Genomic DNA, 17,546 nt, shown 5'->3' with positions numbered 1-17,546 from the left:
GCCAGCACCCCCTCAATTCATCTCAGCAAGCAACAGTGAAAGAAACAGATGAGTGACCGTACCCCAGTCCTGCCAGCACCCCCTCAAAGCATCTCAGCAAGCAACAGTGAAAGAAACAGGTGACTGACCGTACCCCAATCCGGCCAGCACCCCCTCAATGCATCTCAGCAAGGAACAGAAGAACAAACAGAAGACTGACTGTGCCCCAATCCGACCAGCACCCACCACTCAATGCATCTCAGCAAGCAACAGAAAAAAAAAAAAAATTTTTTTTTTCAATCAGCACCCACCATCAACACATCCTGTCAAAGAAAACACAAGAAACTAAAGCCTTTACCCTCATACCATTAACATTCACCCCAAAACACAGCCAAACACTCAAAAGTAGAACTGAAACTACAGACCCTTTCAATCGGCACCCACCCTCAATGTATCTCACCAAGCAAGTGTAGAACAAACCCTTTAAATCAACACCCACCGCCAACACATCCTGTGAAGCAAAACAAAAACAAACTACAACACCCACCTACCATCAACACTGATCCCTCGTCCACTACTCCACCTGTCACCAGGCTACACCACAGCAGATTTTGAAAATCAGTGTTTACCATTAAAGAACATTTTATATTACAGTTCATTAGAGACCAAACACAACATTTCTACCCGTTCACACACAAAAGTTAACACTTATTAAATGGAATAAAGTAACCCACTGTTATTGTATGGAAGGGATAAGCTTTACGATAGTGAAAAGCTAACTTAAGAGTTTTTCACTATTAGGACGTGCAAAACCTAAACGTACATGTCCAACTTTTTAAATAGACTACACACGGCCCTACAGTCTGTTTAGAGTCTACGCTAGGGGTGACATATGTTTTAAAAAGGAAGGTTTAGGCCGGGAAAAAGTTTTATTTTGTCAGATCCAAATGGCAATTAGAAAGTGCCCCACAGACTGCAATGGCAGGCCTGAGACCTGTTTGAAAGGGCTACTTAAATGGGTGGCACAATAACGGCAGCAGGCCCACTAATAGCAATTAATTTACAAGTCCTGGGTACAAGTTGTAGTACGTTATACGTGACTTGAAAGTAAATTAAAAGGTGCCAATTTCATGTACGTCAATTAAACCATGGCATTGTTAGCAGTAGTAAGGTGCTCAAAGTCCTAATGCCAACAAAAACTGCTTCAGATAACAGGAGTGAAGGCATAAAGTTTGGGGGTTACTATGTGTAGGAAAGTGCCTCTTAACATAGAAACCCCCACTTTTTGCCTGGTTTCTGGTGCAATTTGGACTGAAAGTGCACTGGGTCCCTGCTAAACAGGTCCCCAGTACCAGGTCTCTTTCTCCCAAAACAGAACAGTCGTTTTTCCAATTGGCAAACCCTTTAGTTGCCACTGTAAGTCCCTAGTAAATAGTACCCATGGTACCTGGGCATGGGGCACTAAAGAAGGCCCCTGGGGCTGCAGCACAGATTGTGCCACCCTCCGGGACCCTCTCACCAACTGCACACAGTGCTGCCATTGCAGACTGCGTGTCTTTGTGCCGCGATATAATGAAAACTTGACATGGCACACAGCCTGTGCGCCACGTGCCCTAGCACTGCATGCAAGTCACCCGGGCAGGCCTTACAGCCATAATAAGGCAGGATGCATTAAATTACATGTGTGGGCACAGCTGCACGAGCAGCTATGCCCCTCTTCTGCCGTTGTCAATTCACAGACGCAGCAAGTGAACAGTGAAGCCATTTTAAATGCATGTGCTGGACACTGGTGTTACTAGTTCCCCAGCTACAGGATGGCTTCACTGAAGGTACAGATGTTTCGAATCAAACATCTTGTATTAATAAACCCTCACTGAATCCAGTGATGGGTTTAAGAATACATGCATATAGAGAGCACCTTAGATGTGCCCCCTGAAAACCTACCAACTCTTTGAGTCGTCACTGACTAGTGCAAACCAGTGCAGCCACCCTAGAGCGTGTTCTGTCCCCCGGAGGTGGAGCCAATGCTCTCGGGGCTCAGAACAAAGGCCTGCTCTGGGCAGAGGTGATGACACCTCATCCAGGCAGGAGGGACAGTCCAGGGCAGGGAGCTTCATAGTCTTACCGCCTTCAAAATGCGACCCAGGCCTCTCCAAATGGTACAGAAGGCTGACCCCAGTTCCTGACCACACGTTTAGTAGCAGGACTTGTGGGAAAATTAGGCAGATTAGGAGGAGTGCCCTCTTCATGCCAGTCCACCCCTAAGGTTGACAAGCTGACATTACCTTTCACCTCCCTCCATTTTCCCTGGAAGGAATTAAGCCAATAGGATTAGGGCTATGCCACTTCCCAAAGGAGGTGGTGATAAGAAGGGCGTACTCCCCCTAAAGGTGAGTAGCCCTTTGGCTACCATCTGGCACCTCTGTAATGCTCCTAAATTCAGTACTAATGTGGCACCCCTGAACCCTAGAACTCATACTCCTGATGACCTAAGACGATCCTGGCACTACAGAGTTGCACCAGAGAAGACTGCAGATAGCAACTGACTTAGCCCCAGTGCTACCGGCCTGTGCAGCCCTTGAAGATTCTGCACCAAAAGGCAACAAGTCTTGCAGCACAGCAACCTCCAGAGCCTTGGGAGGACGGCCTGCCTTTGACAAAGACCAAGATCTCCTGTGGACAGCAGACATGTCCAGAAGAAACCAACTTTAAAGAACAAAGAACTCTGCTCTGAGGAACCTCAAAACCACCGCTGGACCCATCTCTGCACCTGACGCCCCTGGCTGGAGTCCAAGTGGCCCACCAGTCCTGTGAAGGTTCCTGGCACTTCTGAGCGAGAGTGCAGCGTGGGCTGACTGCTGCCGGACTCCACAGTGACACCTGCATCCTGACCGCCTGCAGCCTGACCGCGACCTGCCCGGTAAGACTTTTCCGATGCCTAAGGACACCCCTGTACCGGAAGTCCCTGGGTCTTGGGGAGCACGACCAACGGTGCCCTGATGTCCCCTAACACCTCTACTCACCTGGGCAGCTGGGGTTATCTTCACCTGAGCTCCTGGCCAGAGCCTGCAGCCTGTTTCTGAAACTGGTCTCTTCCATTGGTAACATTGGGTACCCGAAGCGATGTTGGCACTCTGCATGCAGGTGCCCCTGCACCGCTGAGGGAGCGAGTGCGGCTTCACCTTGAACTTATCTCAGCTCCAGGAGGTTGACCCCTGACCCTGCTTTACTCACCTGTGAGCAGCACATCTTCAGCTACCCACTGTCTTCAGTGGATAACATTGGGCGCCCGAACATGTGTTGGCACTCTGCACCCAGCCACCCCTGTGCCACTGAGGGTATACGTTTGGTGCTGCCTTGTTGCCCCCCCCCTGTACTTACCTCAACCCTAGGAGATCGACCCCTGACCCCACTTTGCTCACTGTGAGCAGCGCATCATCGTTCACCCACAGTGCCCATTGGTTAACCTTGGGCACCCGATCAGGAATTCGACGTCTGCACCCGGCCTCCCCTGTGCTGCTGCAGGTGCACTCTTGGTACTGGTTTGAACCTTACCGGTTATTGATCTGAAACCCCAAAGACTGGATTTGTTTATAGCAAAGTTCTTTGGTTCAAAACATATATAAAAGCAAATGTTATTTTTCTAAATTGGTTTCGGAGTTATTCTTTGAGTGGGTCTCATTTATTGCGTCTGTGAGTACAACAAATGCTTAACACGACTCCTTGATAAGCCTAGCTGCTCACCCGCACTACCACAAAAAGGGCACTAGGCCGATCTACTTCTGCCTCTGCCAACCTTCAGGGATCCACTGGACTCTGCACAGTGAGGTTCATTTTAGTGCACTCTATAGAGAGCCAGCTTCCTACACCGTGCAGAGAGGGTCACGTCCAACAATGCACTTCACATATTCTTAGCCCCAACACCACGAACACTGCCGATGACCTTCAAAGATCATGGACCTCCCCATCGTGCCACAGCACTGCCGTCCCATCATCCTGGTGTTTGTGAAGGACCCTCTGTGCATTTCTGAGCTGAGGCTGATGCTGCGGGGATCCTTCTACCGACAGCTGCCCCTCCCCATTCTCCTTTGTCCATCTCTACATGTCTTCCAATTCAGAACACTCATGAGCTCCCCCCCCCGTTCCATTGATGATGTGTGCAATGGCCTTCATCCTCTAATGACCTTGGTTTGTTCTGGGTCTCATCAGGAGTCCTGTCTGGGCAGTTACACATGCAAGGTTCCCAGGGGGCTCCCCATACCCGGTCTTCAGCTGATGAGAAGTCCTTCCGTCCTCCCCCACTGAAGGAAGGTGAGCTCTTCCAAGAAGCTGTCCCCCCCCCCCCACTGAAGGAAGGTGAGCTCTTCCAAGAAGCTGTCCCCCCCCCCCACTGAAGGAAGTTGAGCTCTTCCAAGATGCTGTCCTCACTCTTGGACTACAGCAACAGCGTCCTCCTGGTCCTTCCAGGGTATCTCATGGCCAAACTGCAAACCACCAGCTGGTCACTCACCTCTCCCTTGGTGCTTCGTACATAGATCTCCACCCCCTACTTGGGAAAGGCATGAACGCATCATCATCAACTCCTAGCGCTTAGATCGGTCTGTGCTTAAGGATTTAGCGGTTTCCATTTTCAGCCTCGCTTGTACCTCGAGCTCTGGGTCCTCAGCTTAAAACTCCCCTCCTTCTCGGACCAGGGAGCGCCTCATTTTGGTGCCCGCCAGGATCTGTCCAGAACAAGCTCCCTTTGCCCTTCGATGCGCTTCTGACACCTGCCATTCAGCAAGGACGTGGCACCTCAAGGTGGGATTCAGTGCTTCTGGTTCTAGCTCCCAGACACCCTTGAGTAAAAGATCTCCAGCGCTTCATTTGTAAAACACACAAGTGCCGGGTCCCGAGGTGCTTCTCGTGAGATCTCTGCGGCTGGGAGCACCCCAGCTCCTGCCACCAAGTACCAGTGCCAGCTTCCCCTGCCAGCCACCGCACTCAGACAAGGGGGGCATCTGGACTACACCAGGTCACCTCAATCTGTAGGGGTGGCCTGGAAGTGCAGGATTCATCATTTAAAAAAAAGTTTATTCAAGAGGTGAATGCTTTACTGACATGCTCTGTTCGACAACAGTCCGCACCACTATGTGGTGGACACTCTCAAATATGTGCCGGTGGTTACAAGTACCTGTGACTGCCCAGCACCGGCAGATCCTGGCACAAATTAAGTACTGCAGAGGACCTTACACATACAATATTCACCAATCGTCATTCCCTCAGCGGTGAAGTGTTTGTCGATATTTCCATTCTCGAGGCAGAGATCCTCTTGACAATTTATACATCAACCTGTCTGCAGAAGGTACCTTAAACCCACCACAGACAATAAAAATCATCAAAACCACAGACCGGGCAAAGAGGCTGGAAATACAAGAACCAACTAAAGGGGGGAGAACTATAGACTCAGCAGAAGGAGAAGGAGACCAACCGCGCGGGCCTTCGGCACACATATGCGTCAAGTCCGACAACTCTCGCTCATGTCGCGAGAGTCTGACGCGGCTGCGACTGAGGGCGCGCCTTCTCCTACCTCGCTGCCAAGACCTGGAACTACCTCCCCGAACCTCGCACCTCGCACACCCTCCTCGACTTCAGGAAAAAACCCAAGACATGGCTCTTTGAGGGCAGCTCGGGCACACAGCAACAACCCTGAGCGCCTGGAAACCCTCCGGGGTGATAAGCTGTGCTTTACAAATACAATGATTCATTCATGTCCATCAGACATATGCACGCCCATCACACGCAGGCATGTCCTTTGATACACACTCATGCATGCCCTTTGTTACACACTCATGCATGCCCTTTGTTACACACTCATGCATGCCTATGGCACACATGCATGCCCTTCGGTGTACACATGAATGCCCTTTGTTACACACATTTATGCATGCCTTTGACACACATGCATGCCCTTCGGTGTACACATGCATGCCCTTTGTTACACACTCATGCATGCCCTTTGTTACACACTCATGCATGCCTTTGGCACACACGCATGCCCTTCGGTGTACACATGCATGTCCTTTGGGACGCACATGCATGTCCTCATCATACAAATGCATTTCCTCCTCACACATGCATGTCATTCATCACATGTCCATCACACACATGCCTGTCCTGCATCACACATGTTCTTTGGCACACACTTGCATGCCCGTCAGACTATCACACTCTACTCCAACCAGCCCCTCTAAAGTAATCAAACAAAACCCTGCCCCACTCCAACCTAGATGTCCAGTGCGCCTGTCCTGTTTACAATAAGACACAGCCTCACAGTATCACCAGAGCACTCCCACTGCAGTCAACGCACCCCACAGCCAGGAGGGGGTCAGAGTCCCAGGGCTTACACACTCACGGAGGCCTCTGCTATTCACAGGTCTCCTCCAACTGATGGCCTGGTCCTCACAGACCAAGTCCTCTAGTACTCACTGACTGAGTTATGGAACTCAGTAACGTGGGTTCTGGTACTCGCAGACCAAGAGAGTCTTGGTACCCTCCGACTGATGACTTAGTACTCACCGACTGAGCCCTCAAGTACTCACTGGCCAAGGGTCCAGGAACTCACACATTGAGAGCTATGGGACTCGGTAACCAGTGCCCTGGTATTCACAGGTACCCTCTGACTGATGGTCTGGTACTCACAGACCAAGTCCTCTTGTACTCACTGACTGACCACGGGCCCAGTAAGTCACATATCTAGAACTATGGAATTCAGTAACCAGGACTTTGGTACTTACAGACCAAGAGAGCCCTTGTACCCTCTGACTGATGTCCTAGTACTCACTGAATGAGCGAGTCAGTATTCCCCTGCCACTGGTATTCAGTGATCCAGGACTGAGTTCCAGAGCAATAGGTTTTTCAGTACCACTTAGCAAAGGTCTGGAATGGACCAACATAATTTTTTGGTACTCACTAAAATAGAACAATGGTATTAAACGACCTAAAGCTTTGATACTCAGTGCCTTCGTACTCCTGTTCAAGGCCTCTGGTATTCACAGAGGGACAAAAGACTCTGGTACTAATTGACTGAAGGCTCTTGTACTTAGCGACTGACAGCTTTGTTACTGATTGTCCAAAGCCTGCAGTATTTACTTGCTAAAGGCTCTAGTACACAGTGACTGAGGGTTCCTGATCTTACCAGGCTGAGGTCTCTGATATCAACAGACTGAAGGCACTGGTACACCATACTCGAAGGATCCTGTTCACACACAATGACTGATGACTCCGATAATCACAGACCGATGGCTCTGGTATTCAGTGATCAATAGAGCGGATACTCAGCAACTAGGGATACTGAAGGAGACCTTCGATATTCACAGACAGATGGCTCTGATACTCAGTGACTGATGGCTTCAATACTTACAGACTGATGGCTATTGCATCCAGTGACCAATAGCTCTGGTACTCAACAACCAAAGGTATTGAAGGAGACCTTTGATACTCACAGACCGATAACTCCGGTACTCAGTGGTTGAGGGTAATAAAGGAGACCTCTGATGCCCCGATGGCTCTGATACTCAGTGACCAATGGCTCTGATAATCACAGTGACTGAGAGCTCTTGTATCAAGTGATCAATATCTCTGGTACTCAGCAACCAAGGGTACTGAAGGAGACATCTGATACTCACAGACCGATGGCTCTGGTAGTCAGTTACTGAGGGTAATGAAGGAGATGTCTGATGCCCCAATAGCTCTGATAGTCACTGACTGATGGCTCCGAGAGGCAGTGACCAACGGCTCTAGTATCAAGTGACCAATAGCTCTGGTACTCAGTAACCAAGGGTACTGTGGGCGACCTCTGAGACTCACAGACCAATGGCTCTGGTACTCAGTGACTGAGGGTATTGAAGGAGACCTCTGATGCCCCAATGGCTTTGATGGTCACTGACATGTCTCTGATACTTAGTGACAGATGGCTCTGATACTCACAGTGACTGAGGGCTCTTGTATCAAGTGACCAATAGCTGTCGTACTCAGCAACCAAGGGTACTGAAGTTGACCTCTGATACTCATAGACTGATGGCTCTGGTACTCCGAGACCGAGGGTAGAAAAGGAAACCTCTGATGCCCCTATGTCTCAGATAGTCACTGACTGACGGCTCTGATACTCACAGACTGATGGCTCTAGTATCAAGTGACTAATAGCTCTGTTACTCAGCAACCAAGGGTGCTGAAGGAGACCTCTGATACTCAGACCGATGGGTCTCAGTGACCAATGGCGTTGGTACTCAGTGACCGATGTAATGAAGGAGACCTCTGACACTCAGAGACTGATGGCTCTAATACTCACAGACTGATGGCTCTGATTCATACATTAGAGGATCCAGGAGCTCAAAACACTAACATTCTGGTCTGGTGCTCACAGCCTTCAGCGAGGAACATCTCAAGGCTTTCAAGTGCACAGTGCACTGATGGTACTCACTGGCCAAGCACTCTAGTACTCCCAAACAGGAGACTCAAGCAGAGAGTGACAAAAGATTGGTACTCCCCACCCAAGTGCTCAGAGTACTCACCTGCACCCAGAGGTGCTCCAGTACTCACCTGCACCCAGAAGTGCTCCAGTACTCACCTGCACTCAACACTGCCCTGGTACTTATCTGCCCCAGTCCTGTCTTAGTCCTCACCTGTCCCCAGCTCTGCCCCAAGGGCTCACCTGCCCCAGCACTCCCTCAGTGCTCACTTACCCCCCAGCACTCACCTACCACAAGCACTCACCTGCCCCAGTACTTACATGGACCCAGCACTCCCCCAGCACTCATCTGCCCCAGCACTCACCTGCGCACTCCAGCGCTCACACAGACCCAGCACTCACCTGCTTTGGTGGTGACCTGGGCGCCCCCTGCTGTCATGAACTGGATGTTGCCCAGCTGTAGGATGCTGGAGAGAAGCTTGAAGATATCTCGTGTCTCCTCCTCACTGAAGCCCATCACCTTCAGCGCCGTCTGCACAGAGAGTGAAAGGGTTAAACATGAGGGCCGGAAGTGAGTGCACCAGGACACGAGTGAAAGAGGCAGATCCCGCTGTGAGGTTTGTGTTAGAAATGGGGTTTCTGGTTGGCTGGGGTACCACCTAAGCCAGGCAGAACCCACCACTCTAGTCAGGACGAGGGAGTTACACACCCAAGATAACCCCTGCTCACCCCCTTGGTAGCTTGGCACGAGCAGCCAGGCCTATCCCAGAGGGAATGTGTAAAGCATTTATTATACATATATATATATACACACACACACCATATGCTAAACATGTCATGTCATAAATATTGTGCCAGGGAAACCATTACTGCCATGCAGTTCAGTATAACGATCATGGATGGATCAACACGAACTGTTCCACTGACCAATAAAAGCTTCAGTCATGAAACGCGTCATAGCCGTAAAACCTGTAGATAACCCAGTGCCCCCGTAAGAGCCGGGACCCACAGGGATTCCCTCCGTCATCCTATATGATGCATTAGCTTATGTGGAACACCTGAATCAGGATATGACTGCCGGGACTGTAGTGTAGTCTAGAGCCACTAACCTATAAAGCCACTGAATTAGCGATACTGTGCGAATCATTGGCGGTATCTCAACGAATGCAGGTCACGTTATACCAAAGAGCTCGCATGACAAGTTATCACCATGAAAACGAGGATGCCTTGCCAGTGCAGTACATAAGTGTGGAGATTTACCATTTATTGTAGTATCTCCTTTATGGAATCTAGAATGTGATGAGGTAGAGGATGAGGTGTGGAATAGAATGAAGGGAGGTGAAGGATCTGGGAGGAGAAGAAAGAGGAGTTGTTTCTGTATCTGCTGAAGGTGTTGAGACTTCATGTCATAATAAAGATAATTTGAAAGAAGAAAGAAGAAGTCTGTGGAGTTGAACTTAACATTGGCGACGAGGACCTGTGCAGGAGACAGGCTGAAGGACACCTTCACTCCTGGAGTATTGAATATATTGATAATAATCTTCGAGGGAGCTTCGACAAAAGGTACTCAAAGCAAAAATAATCTCTTTTACCGGCGTTACTCTTCAACTTGGAATTATTTTTTTTTTTAACCAAATTGTACTTTTTGAACCGTTATAACTGTGCCCGTGTTCCCACGCGCCGATTAATCTGTTGGCATTCATCTTCCTCGCGCTGAGGGAAAAATAGCCGTGCGCGCGTTGACACGCGCTGAAAGCAACTGGCTGTGTCTGCCGTGCGTTGCTTGAAAAGTAAATAAACGCGAGGACTATGCGCGCGTTAACACGTGGTGATTTTTTTTGAAAAACAAATTAAACAAATACCGGCACACATCGCTTGAAGGACTTTTAACACATTTTAGTGCAAAGTCGGATTGTTCCAAGTATAAACAAGCTTACCTGCATCAGAACGGAGTTGAAAAGGGACTAAGGAAAAAAAAAAAAAAAAAAGATGAAACTGAAGAAAGACTATTTCAGTAATGCAGTGAATGAAAAGAACTGAGGAAGTGAAGATATATTATTATATTTCTTCATTATCAACTATACTTATGTGAATAAATGTATAAATGCTATAAATACATTTATATTGTATTGGAGAAAATAACGAACATTTAGTGCACAAAGAAAGAAAAAAAAAAAAAAAAAAAAAGGGGGAAATGGGTGATCAAAGTATATTAGCGCCACCCCCATTTCTTCCAACTCCAGGAGATCCATCCATACCTTGGAAGCAGTGGAAGAAAATTTTTAATACCTATATGTTAGCTAGTGGCAATGATCGATATGCCCCTCCTAGACGCCAAGCTATATTGTTGCATCACCTTGGTATTGAAGGTAGAAGGATATATGAAAATTTACCAGAAGTATCGTCAGGAATGGGAGATGGTCATCCTTCTAACGTCTTTGACATGTCTATGCAGATGTTAGATATACAATTCATTCCAAAAACTAATTTGGTATTGCAACGTCATACGTTTTTTTCAAGGATACAGCGGAAAGATGAGGACATTGCATCTTATGTGGCGAGTTTAAGGGGCCTAGGGCTATCCTGTGAATTTGATCATCTACTTGATTCTCTAATAAGGGATCAACTTGTGAGGTGTACAAGTGATAAAAGGATACGCGAAAAATTACTAATGAGGGATCCGAACTTGGAAGAGGCAATACAGATTGCTAAAAGAATGGAGCATGCAGCTGTGTGGCTGCAAGAAATGGATGTAAAATCTACACAAGCTGAACAAGGGATTGTAGCAGAAATCAAGAGGAAAGAAGAACCTTGTGGTGCAGTGCGATGGAACAAGTTTGATAAAGATGATGATGGTGTTAGGGAGAATAAAGTTGAGAAACGGAAAACACAAGATTGGAGAGTAATAAAATGTTATCGATGCGACGCTCCGGGGCATATCGCTTCTAGTAAAATGTGCGCTGCTAGGAATGCTATTTGTCGCAATTGTGGAAAAAGGGGGCATTTTGCCAAGGTTTGCAAACTCAAATTGGGTAATAATAACAAGATGGTTCAGGAGGTGCAAGACATATGCGAAAATGTAGAAGATATAATCTTGACAGTTCATGGAGAATTGGTTTCCCACAATTGTGAAGAAGTTTCTCTACAAAAAATCAGAAAGGAGAGCACTGAGGCACTTGATAAACCGCATATCCAAGCTATGTTAGATGATGTTCCGGTTAGGTTACTTGTGGATTCAGGGAGTTTATTCACTCTTATTTCAAAAGAAGTGTTCGAGTCTGGATGGACAAATTCTTTATGCAAAAATCTATCAACACCTGATATAAAAGCAGTGGGATATGCAGGAAGAAGAATAGAGATTATTGGAATGTGCTGCATGATGATTTCATTCAAAGAAAGGATCATTCAGGGAAAGGTGTATATTACAGATTCTGGTACAAATCTTCTTGGTTGGCGCCATCAGAAAGATCTTGGTATAATTTTGAATCCTAACGCAAAGGAACCTGTTATTGGATACGCGTTATTGGATTTGCGTCTAGAAGATTGCAAGGTGCTGAAGTTTCGTACTCCGTAATAGAGAGGGAGGCCCTAGCTTGTTGTTGGGGAATAAACCATTTTAAATTTTACTTGTGGGGTTTACCCTTTAAATTGAAGACCGATCACAAGCCACTTACTTACATTTTTAAAGGGGGACGTGGGCTGGAAGGAGGTATTACCCCACGAATTTCTAAATGGTTGTTGTCAGTTTTGAGCTACAATTTTACGGTGGAATTTGTGAAGGGTAGTAAGAATGTTATTGCAGACTATTTGTCTAGAGCGCCTGTGAGTGAAGAAGGGTTCCTGGAGGAAGAGTCAAAGGATGTAGTGAGCACTGTTTTAGGAGACGTAGCGATAACGGCGCAAGAATGGGAACAGGCAGAGGAGAATGATCCCACTATACAGGTTGTGAAAGAAAGAGTAGTTAATGGTTGGAGGAATGGGGATGAGCAGGATTGTGACTTAGTGAAGTATTTTAGAAATAGGGATCAACTAAGTATAGTCAGTGGGAGGCTATTAAGAAGGGACCAACTTGTTCCACCGGTTAGTGTACGTAAACACATTATTGAGATTACCCATCAAGGGCATCTGGGCAGGGGAACAATGAAAAGAAAGGTGAGGCAAACATTTTGGTGGCCTGAGATGGACAAACAAGTTGAAGAGGCTGTAAGAAATTGTGTGGCATGTGCCAACAGTGACAAGACCAAGGTGGTAAGGCATGTACCTCTGGCTCCTGTGAGATTCCCTAAGGGTCCATGGGAGAAATTGGCTGTGGATTTTATTGGACCTATGTCCAGTCTAGGAATGGGGTGTAAATATATCCTGGTGTTAGTGGATTATCACTCTAAATGGTTCATCACTAAGGTGGTTGGGGATGTGAAAACTTCCGTAGTGATAGAGTTCTTTGAGGAGGTATTCATGGAAGAGGGCATACCAAAATACATCGTGTCTGATAATGGGGTGCAATTTATATCATCAGAAATGACTGATTATTTGCAAAACGTTGGGATCACACATGAGAGGGTAGCACTTTTCCATCCGCAAGCCAATGGTCTTGTGGAAAGGGTGAATCGATTGGTTATGGAAAACATACAGTTATCTTTGGCGAATCAACTTCCGTGGAAAAAAGAATTGAGAAAAATGATGTGGACCTATAGGACGACTCCCCATTCTATAACGGGAGTGTCACCTTTTGTATCATTAAAGGGAAGGGAACCTGGTGTACTGGAGTGTCCGGTGTGGTTGAAGGCTAACAAGAAAGTGGTGGTTGATAGAGAGTCGATAAGGGCAAAGGTTGAGAAAATGCAGGAAAAAAGTGCCACATACTACAACAGGAGGATGTGTGCGAAATCTAGCATTATACGAAGGGGAGATTGGGTAGCAGTGAAGAAGAAAAGTATTGTTCTTAAAGGAGAAAGTAAATTTTATCCTCCTCAACGAGTGTTGAGTGTAAGGAAAAATGTGGTGGTTTTGGAAAATGGGTCTACATGGAACTTGGGAAATGTTTGCAAACTTGATCGTCAAAATTTTTGAAGTGTTCTATATTGTTGTACATAGTTGATTATATTATCTTCATTGCTTTCTATTTGATTTATTTGTCCTTATATTGTAAGGGGGGAGGTGTGTGGAGATTTACCATTTATTGTAGTATCTCCTTTATGGAATCTAGAATGTGATGAGGTAGAGGATGAGGTGTGGAATAGAATGAAGGGAGGTGAAGGATCTGGGAGGAGAAGAAAGAGGAGTTGTTTCTGTATCTGCTGAAGGTGTTGAGACTTCATGTCATAATAAAGATAATTTGAAAGAAGAAAGAAGAAGTCTGTGGAGTTGAACTTAACAATAAGTTATCACCAACACGTAGGGCGCCGTGCACCTATGCTGTTAATACCTGGGCTTTGGATATTTCTGACGTGTCCTTCCAGGTCTCACCTCGGTGTGCTTAGATCAAGCAAGAGCAGCTGCCCTGCGATCTGGCGGTGCAGCTGCCTAAAAAACAGACGGTCCCAGTACCTGGTCCAGGGCGCCAAGAGGGAGCGCCCTAGTGGTCAATACAGTGACCCGCGAAGGAGTGCAGGCCGGCAGAGTTCTTTCCACAACTCCTACTGTATCCCTCTGCATCACGCGGAGAAATCCCGACACGGCTCTCCCTGGTCCAGCAGTGCGCATGCCTGGCTCTCTGCATCCCCCATGGCAAAGGGGGTTCATCAGGGAGGTCCCCCACAGCCAGCGGGGTCGCTCCTCAGTAAGGGGAGGCCACTGCAGGGCAGCACTTCTCTCGTCTCCCCCCTCACTGAAGAGAAAAGAAAGATGGGGGGCATGGGGGAAGACCACACGCTGCTCTCACATAAGGCAGAGAGTGCAGCCTGGAGAACCTCAGAAGGCACAGCACCAGCACATGTAACCCCAGATAAAGCACTCCTCCTGCGCACTCTGCAGGACCAGGGGCAGGCTATCCTGCACTTGAAGTGATAAAAGATGAAGCGCTCACCACACGCTGAGAACACCGGTGGGGGCACAGAGCAGGGCGGCGGGCCAGATCATCCAGGAAGGGCAACAGCAGAAGAGCAGTTCAGATGAGTCCTTTGGCAGCTCAGCAGTCCTTCCGGCAGAGGTTGAGTCCCAGTTCCCAGAAGTGCTCCAAACATCATGGGGCCAGAGCCCCTGTACTTATACTGCAAAAATGTGTGTGTCTACGGGGTAACTTCAAAAGAACCCTTTCAAGTGAAGCACAACACCCTTTCACCCCAGACCTGTCTCCAGACATCAGTAGGGGTAATCGCTCCATTGTGTGATTGCAGGACACAGCCTATTCAAGTGTTAGGTGTGAATAACCCTCCCTCTCCCAGCCCAGGAAGACTATCAGTGTGCAGATGCCTCTTCTGTCACACCCAGCCCCTCCTATGATTTATTGCTGTCTGGAAAGTACGCACCAAGTGAAGATGTCACTCTGCCCCGGACGTGGATTGGAGTCAGGCTGCAAAGCACTAGAGTTATAAGCACAGAGAAATGCCCACTTTCTAAAAGTGGCTTTTCCAAAATAATAATGTAAAATCCACCTACACCAGTAAGCAGGGTTTCTCAATACCATTCCAAACATAATACACATGCCCACGCTTCGCCTCACAGATCAGAAATAACCACTTCGACATATATAAGGGAATTCCCAATGGAAACCTATGAGAGGAGCAGTCCTCACAGCAGTGAAAAATGAAATAGGCTGTTTCTCACTAACAGGACACGTAGCACACAAAAATATGTCCTACCTTTTACATACACAGCATCCTGCCCATAGGCCTATCTAGGGCCTACCTTAGAGGTGACCTAGGTGTAGTAAAAAGGGAGTTAAGGCCTTATTAACTAGTTTGACTTGCCAAGTCAATGTGGTAGCAGACTGCGCACACAGGCTGCCGTGGCAGGCCTGAGACAAGTTTGAAAGCCTACTTCTGTGGGTGGCGCAATCGGTACTGCAGGCCCACCAGTAGCATCTAATTTACAGGCTCTGGGTATATGGTATTCCACTGTACAAGGGATGCGCAGGTAAATTAAATAAGCCAAACGGGTGTAAACCAATTATATCAACCTTCAAGGGAGAGAGTACATGCACTTTAGCACTGTTTAGCAGTGATAAAGTGCCCAGAGTCCTAAAGCCAACAAAAAAAAGGGTTAGAACAATACGAGGAGAAGGGCAAAATGTTTGGGGATAACCCAGCCAAAAGGGCCATTTCCAATAGTTGGGATCAAGCACCAGTCCTGCTGGGGTCAGATCACTGCCCCCTTAACTCCCCATGAGATGGGACTTGGTGTCTCAGTGCACAAGAGTGCCTGATATCAGATCACTGCACCCTGTGAGCTTATACCTGGTGTCTCAGTGCACAAGACCTCCTGGTGTGTTATTGCACAAGAGCTCCTGGAATCCGATCACTGCACCCTGTGAGCTTGGACCTGGTGTGTTATTGCACAAGAGCTCCTGGAATCAGATCACTGCACCCTGTGAGCTTGGACCTGGTGTGTGATATTACAAGAGCTACTGGGATCAGATCACTGCATCCTGTGCGCTAGGACCTGCTGTGTCATTGCACAGGACCTCCTGGTGTGTTATTGCACAAGAGCTACTGGGATCAGATCACTGCATCCTGTGCGCTAGGACCTGCTGTGTCATTGCACAGGACCTCCTGGTGTGTTATTGCACAAGAGCTCCTGGAATCAGATCACTGCACCCTGTGAGCTTGGACCTGGTGTCTCAGTGCACAAGAGCTCCTGGCATCAGATCACTGCACCCTGTGAGCTTTGACCTGGTGTGTGATATTACAAGAGCTACTGGGATCAGATCACTGCATCCTGTGCGCTAGGACCTGCTGTGTCATTGCACTGGACCTCCTGGTGTGTTATTGCACAAGAGCTCCTGGAATCAGATCACTGCACCCTGTGAGCTTGGACCTGGTGTCTCAGTGCACAAGAGCTATTGGTATCAGATCACTGCACCCCGTGAGAGCTTAGACCTGGCGTGTTATTGCACAAGAGCTCCTGGCATCAGATCACTGCACCCCGGACCTGGTGTGTCAGTGGACAAGAGCTCCTGGCATCAGATCACTGCACCCCGTGAGAGCTTAGACCTGGTGTGTCATTGCACAAGAGCTCCCAGCATCAGATCAGTGTATCCCGTGAGCTAGGACCTGCTGTGCCATTGCACAAGAGGTCCTGGCATCAGATCACTCACCCCCTTTACCGTACTAATTGTTAAATGAATGCTTATCTGGGCGCTATATAGCACTATAAAAATGTAGCTCCTCGAAGTAATGATTTTCAGGTTTTGGGTCCTTGAATCCTATCTGTCCAAGGAAGAACTGTAATAATGTTACACTTAATGCAATGTTCATGGTTTCCATTTCTGTAGGAGGCTGGCCTGGCTTATAGTGGGTACCTTGTGGTACTTACACTCTGTGCCAGGTCCAGTTATCCTTTATTAGTATATTAGAGGTGTTCTAGCAGCTTAGGCTGATAGAGGTAGCTATAGCAGAGCAGCTTAGGCTGAACTAGGAGACATGCAAAGCTCCTACTATACTACTGGTGTCATATGCACAATATCATAAGAAAACACAATACACAGGTATACTAAAAATAAAGGTACTTTATATTAGTGACAATATGGCAAAAGTATCTCACAGAATACCCTCACTTAGGAGGCAAGTAATATACACAAAATATATATACACACAAACCAAAATCAGGTAAGTAACTGTTAGGAAAGTAGTGCAAACACTGTAGAACACAATAGAATGCAATAGGAAGAAATAGGCCTAGGGGCAACACAAACCATATACTCCAAAAGTGGAATGCGAACCACGAATGGTCCCCAGGCTTAGTGTAGTGTGTAGAGGGTCGCTGGGAGTGTAAGAAAACACTAAGGGTGTCCAAGATACCCCACCCCAAGACCCTGTAAAGTAGGAGTAAAGTTACCCTACTACCTCAGAAAGACAGTAAAGTCGAGATAGGGGATTCTGCAAGGACAACAACTGACTGCAAAGCACTGAAGACGGATTCCTGGACCTGAGGACCTGTAAAGGAAGGGGACCAAGTCCAA

General features: G+C 47.5%; 1 protein-coding gene across 1 annotated transcript in view; it reads right to left on the bottom strand.

Moving 5' to 3' along the window:
- LOC138286710 (unconventional myosin-X-like) overlaps positions 1–17,546 on the bottom strand; it is a 483,148-nt gene that overhangs the window by 242,157 nt on the left and 223,445 nt on the right. The window contains exon 10 of the mRNA XM_069227214.1: positions 8,831–8,960. Coding sequence (XP_069083315.1) covers positions 8,831–8,960 — 130 coding nt within the window. The remainder of the gene's footprint in view (positions 1–8,830; positions 8,961–17,546) is intronic.

This window comes from Pleurodeles waltl, chromosome 3_2, assembly GCF_031143425.1.
Source record: "Pleurodeles waltl isolate 20211129_DDA chromosome 3_2, aPleWal1.hap1.20221129, whole genome shotgun sequence".
NCBI lineage: Eukaryota > Metazoa > Chordata > Amphibia > Caudata > Salamandridae > Pleurodeles > Pleurodeles waltl.
Note: the sequence above shows the minus strand (reverse complement) of the source record. Positions and strands in the feature narration are given on the sequence as shown.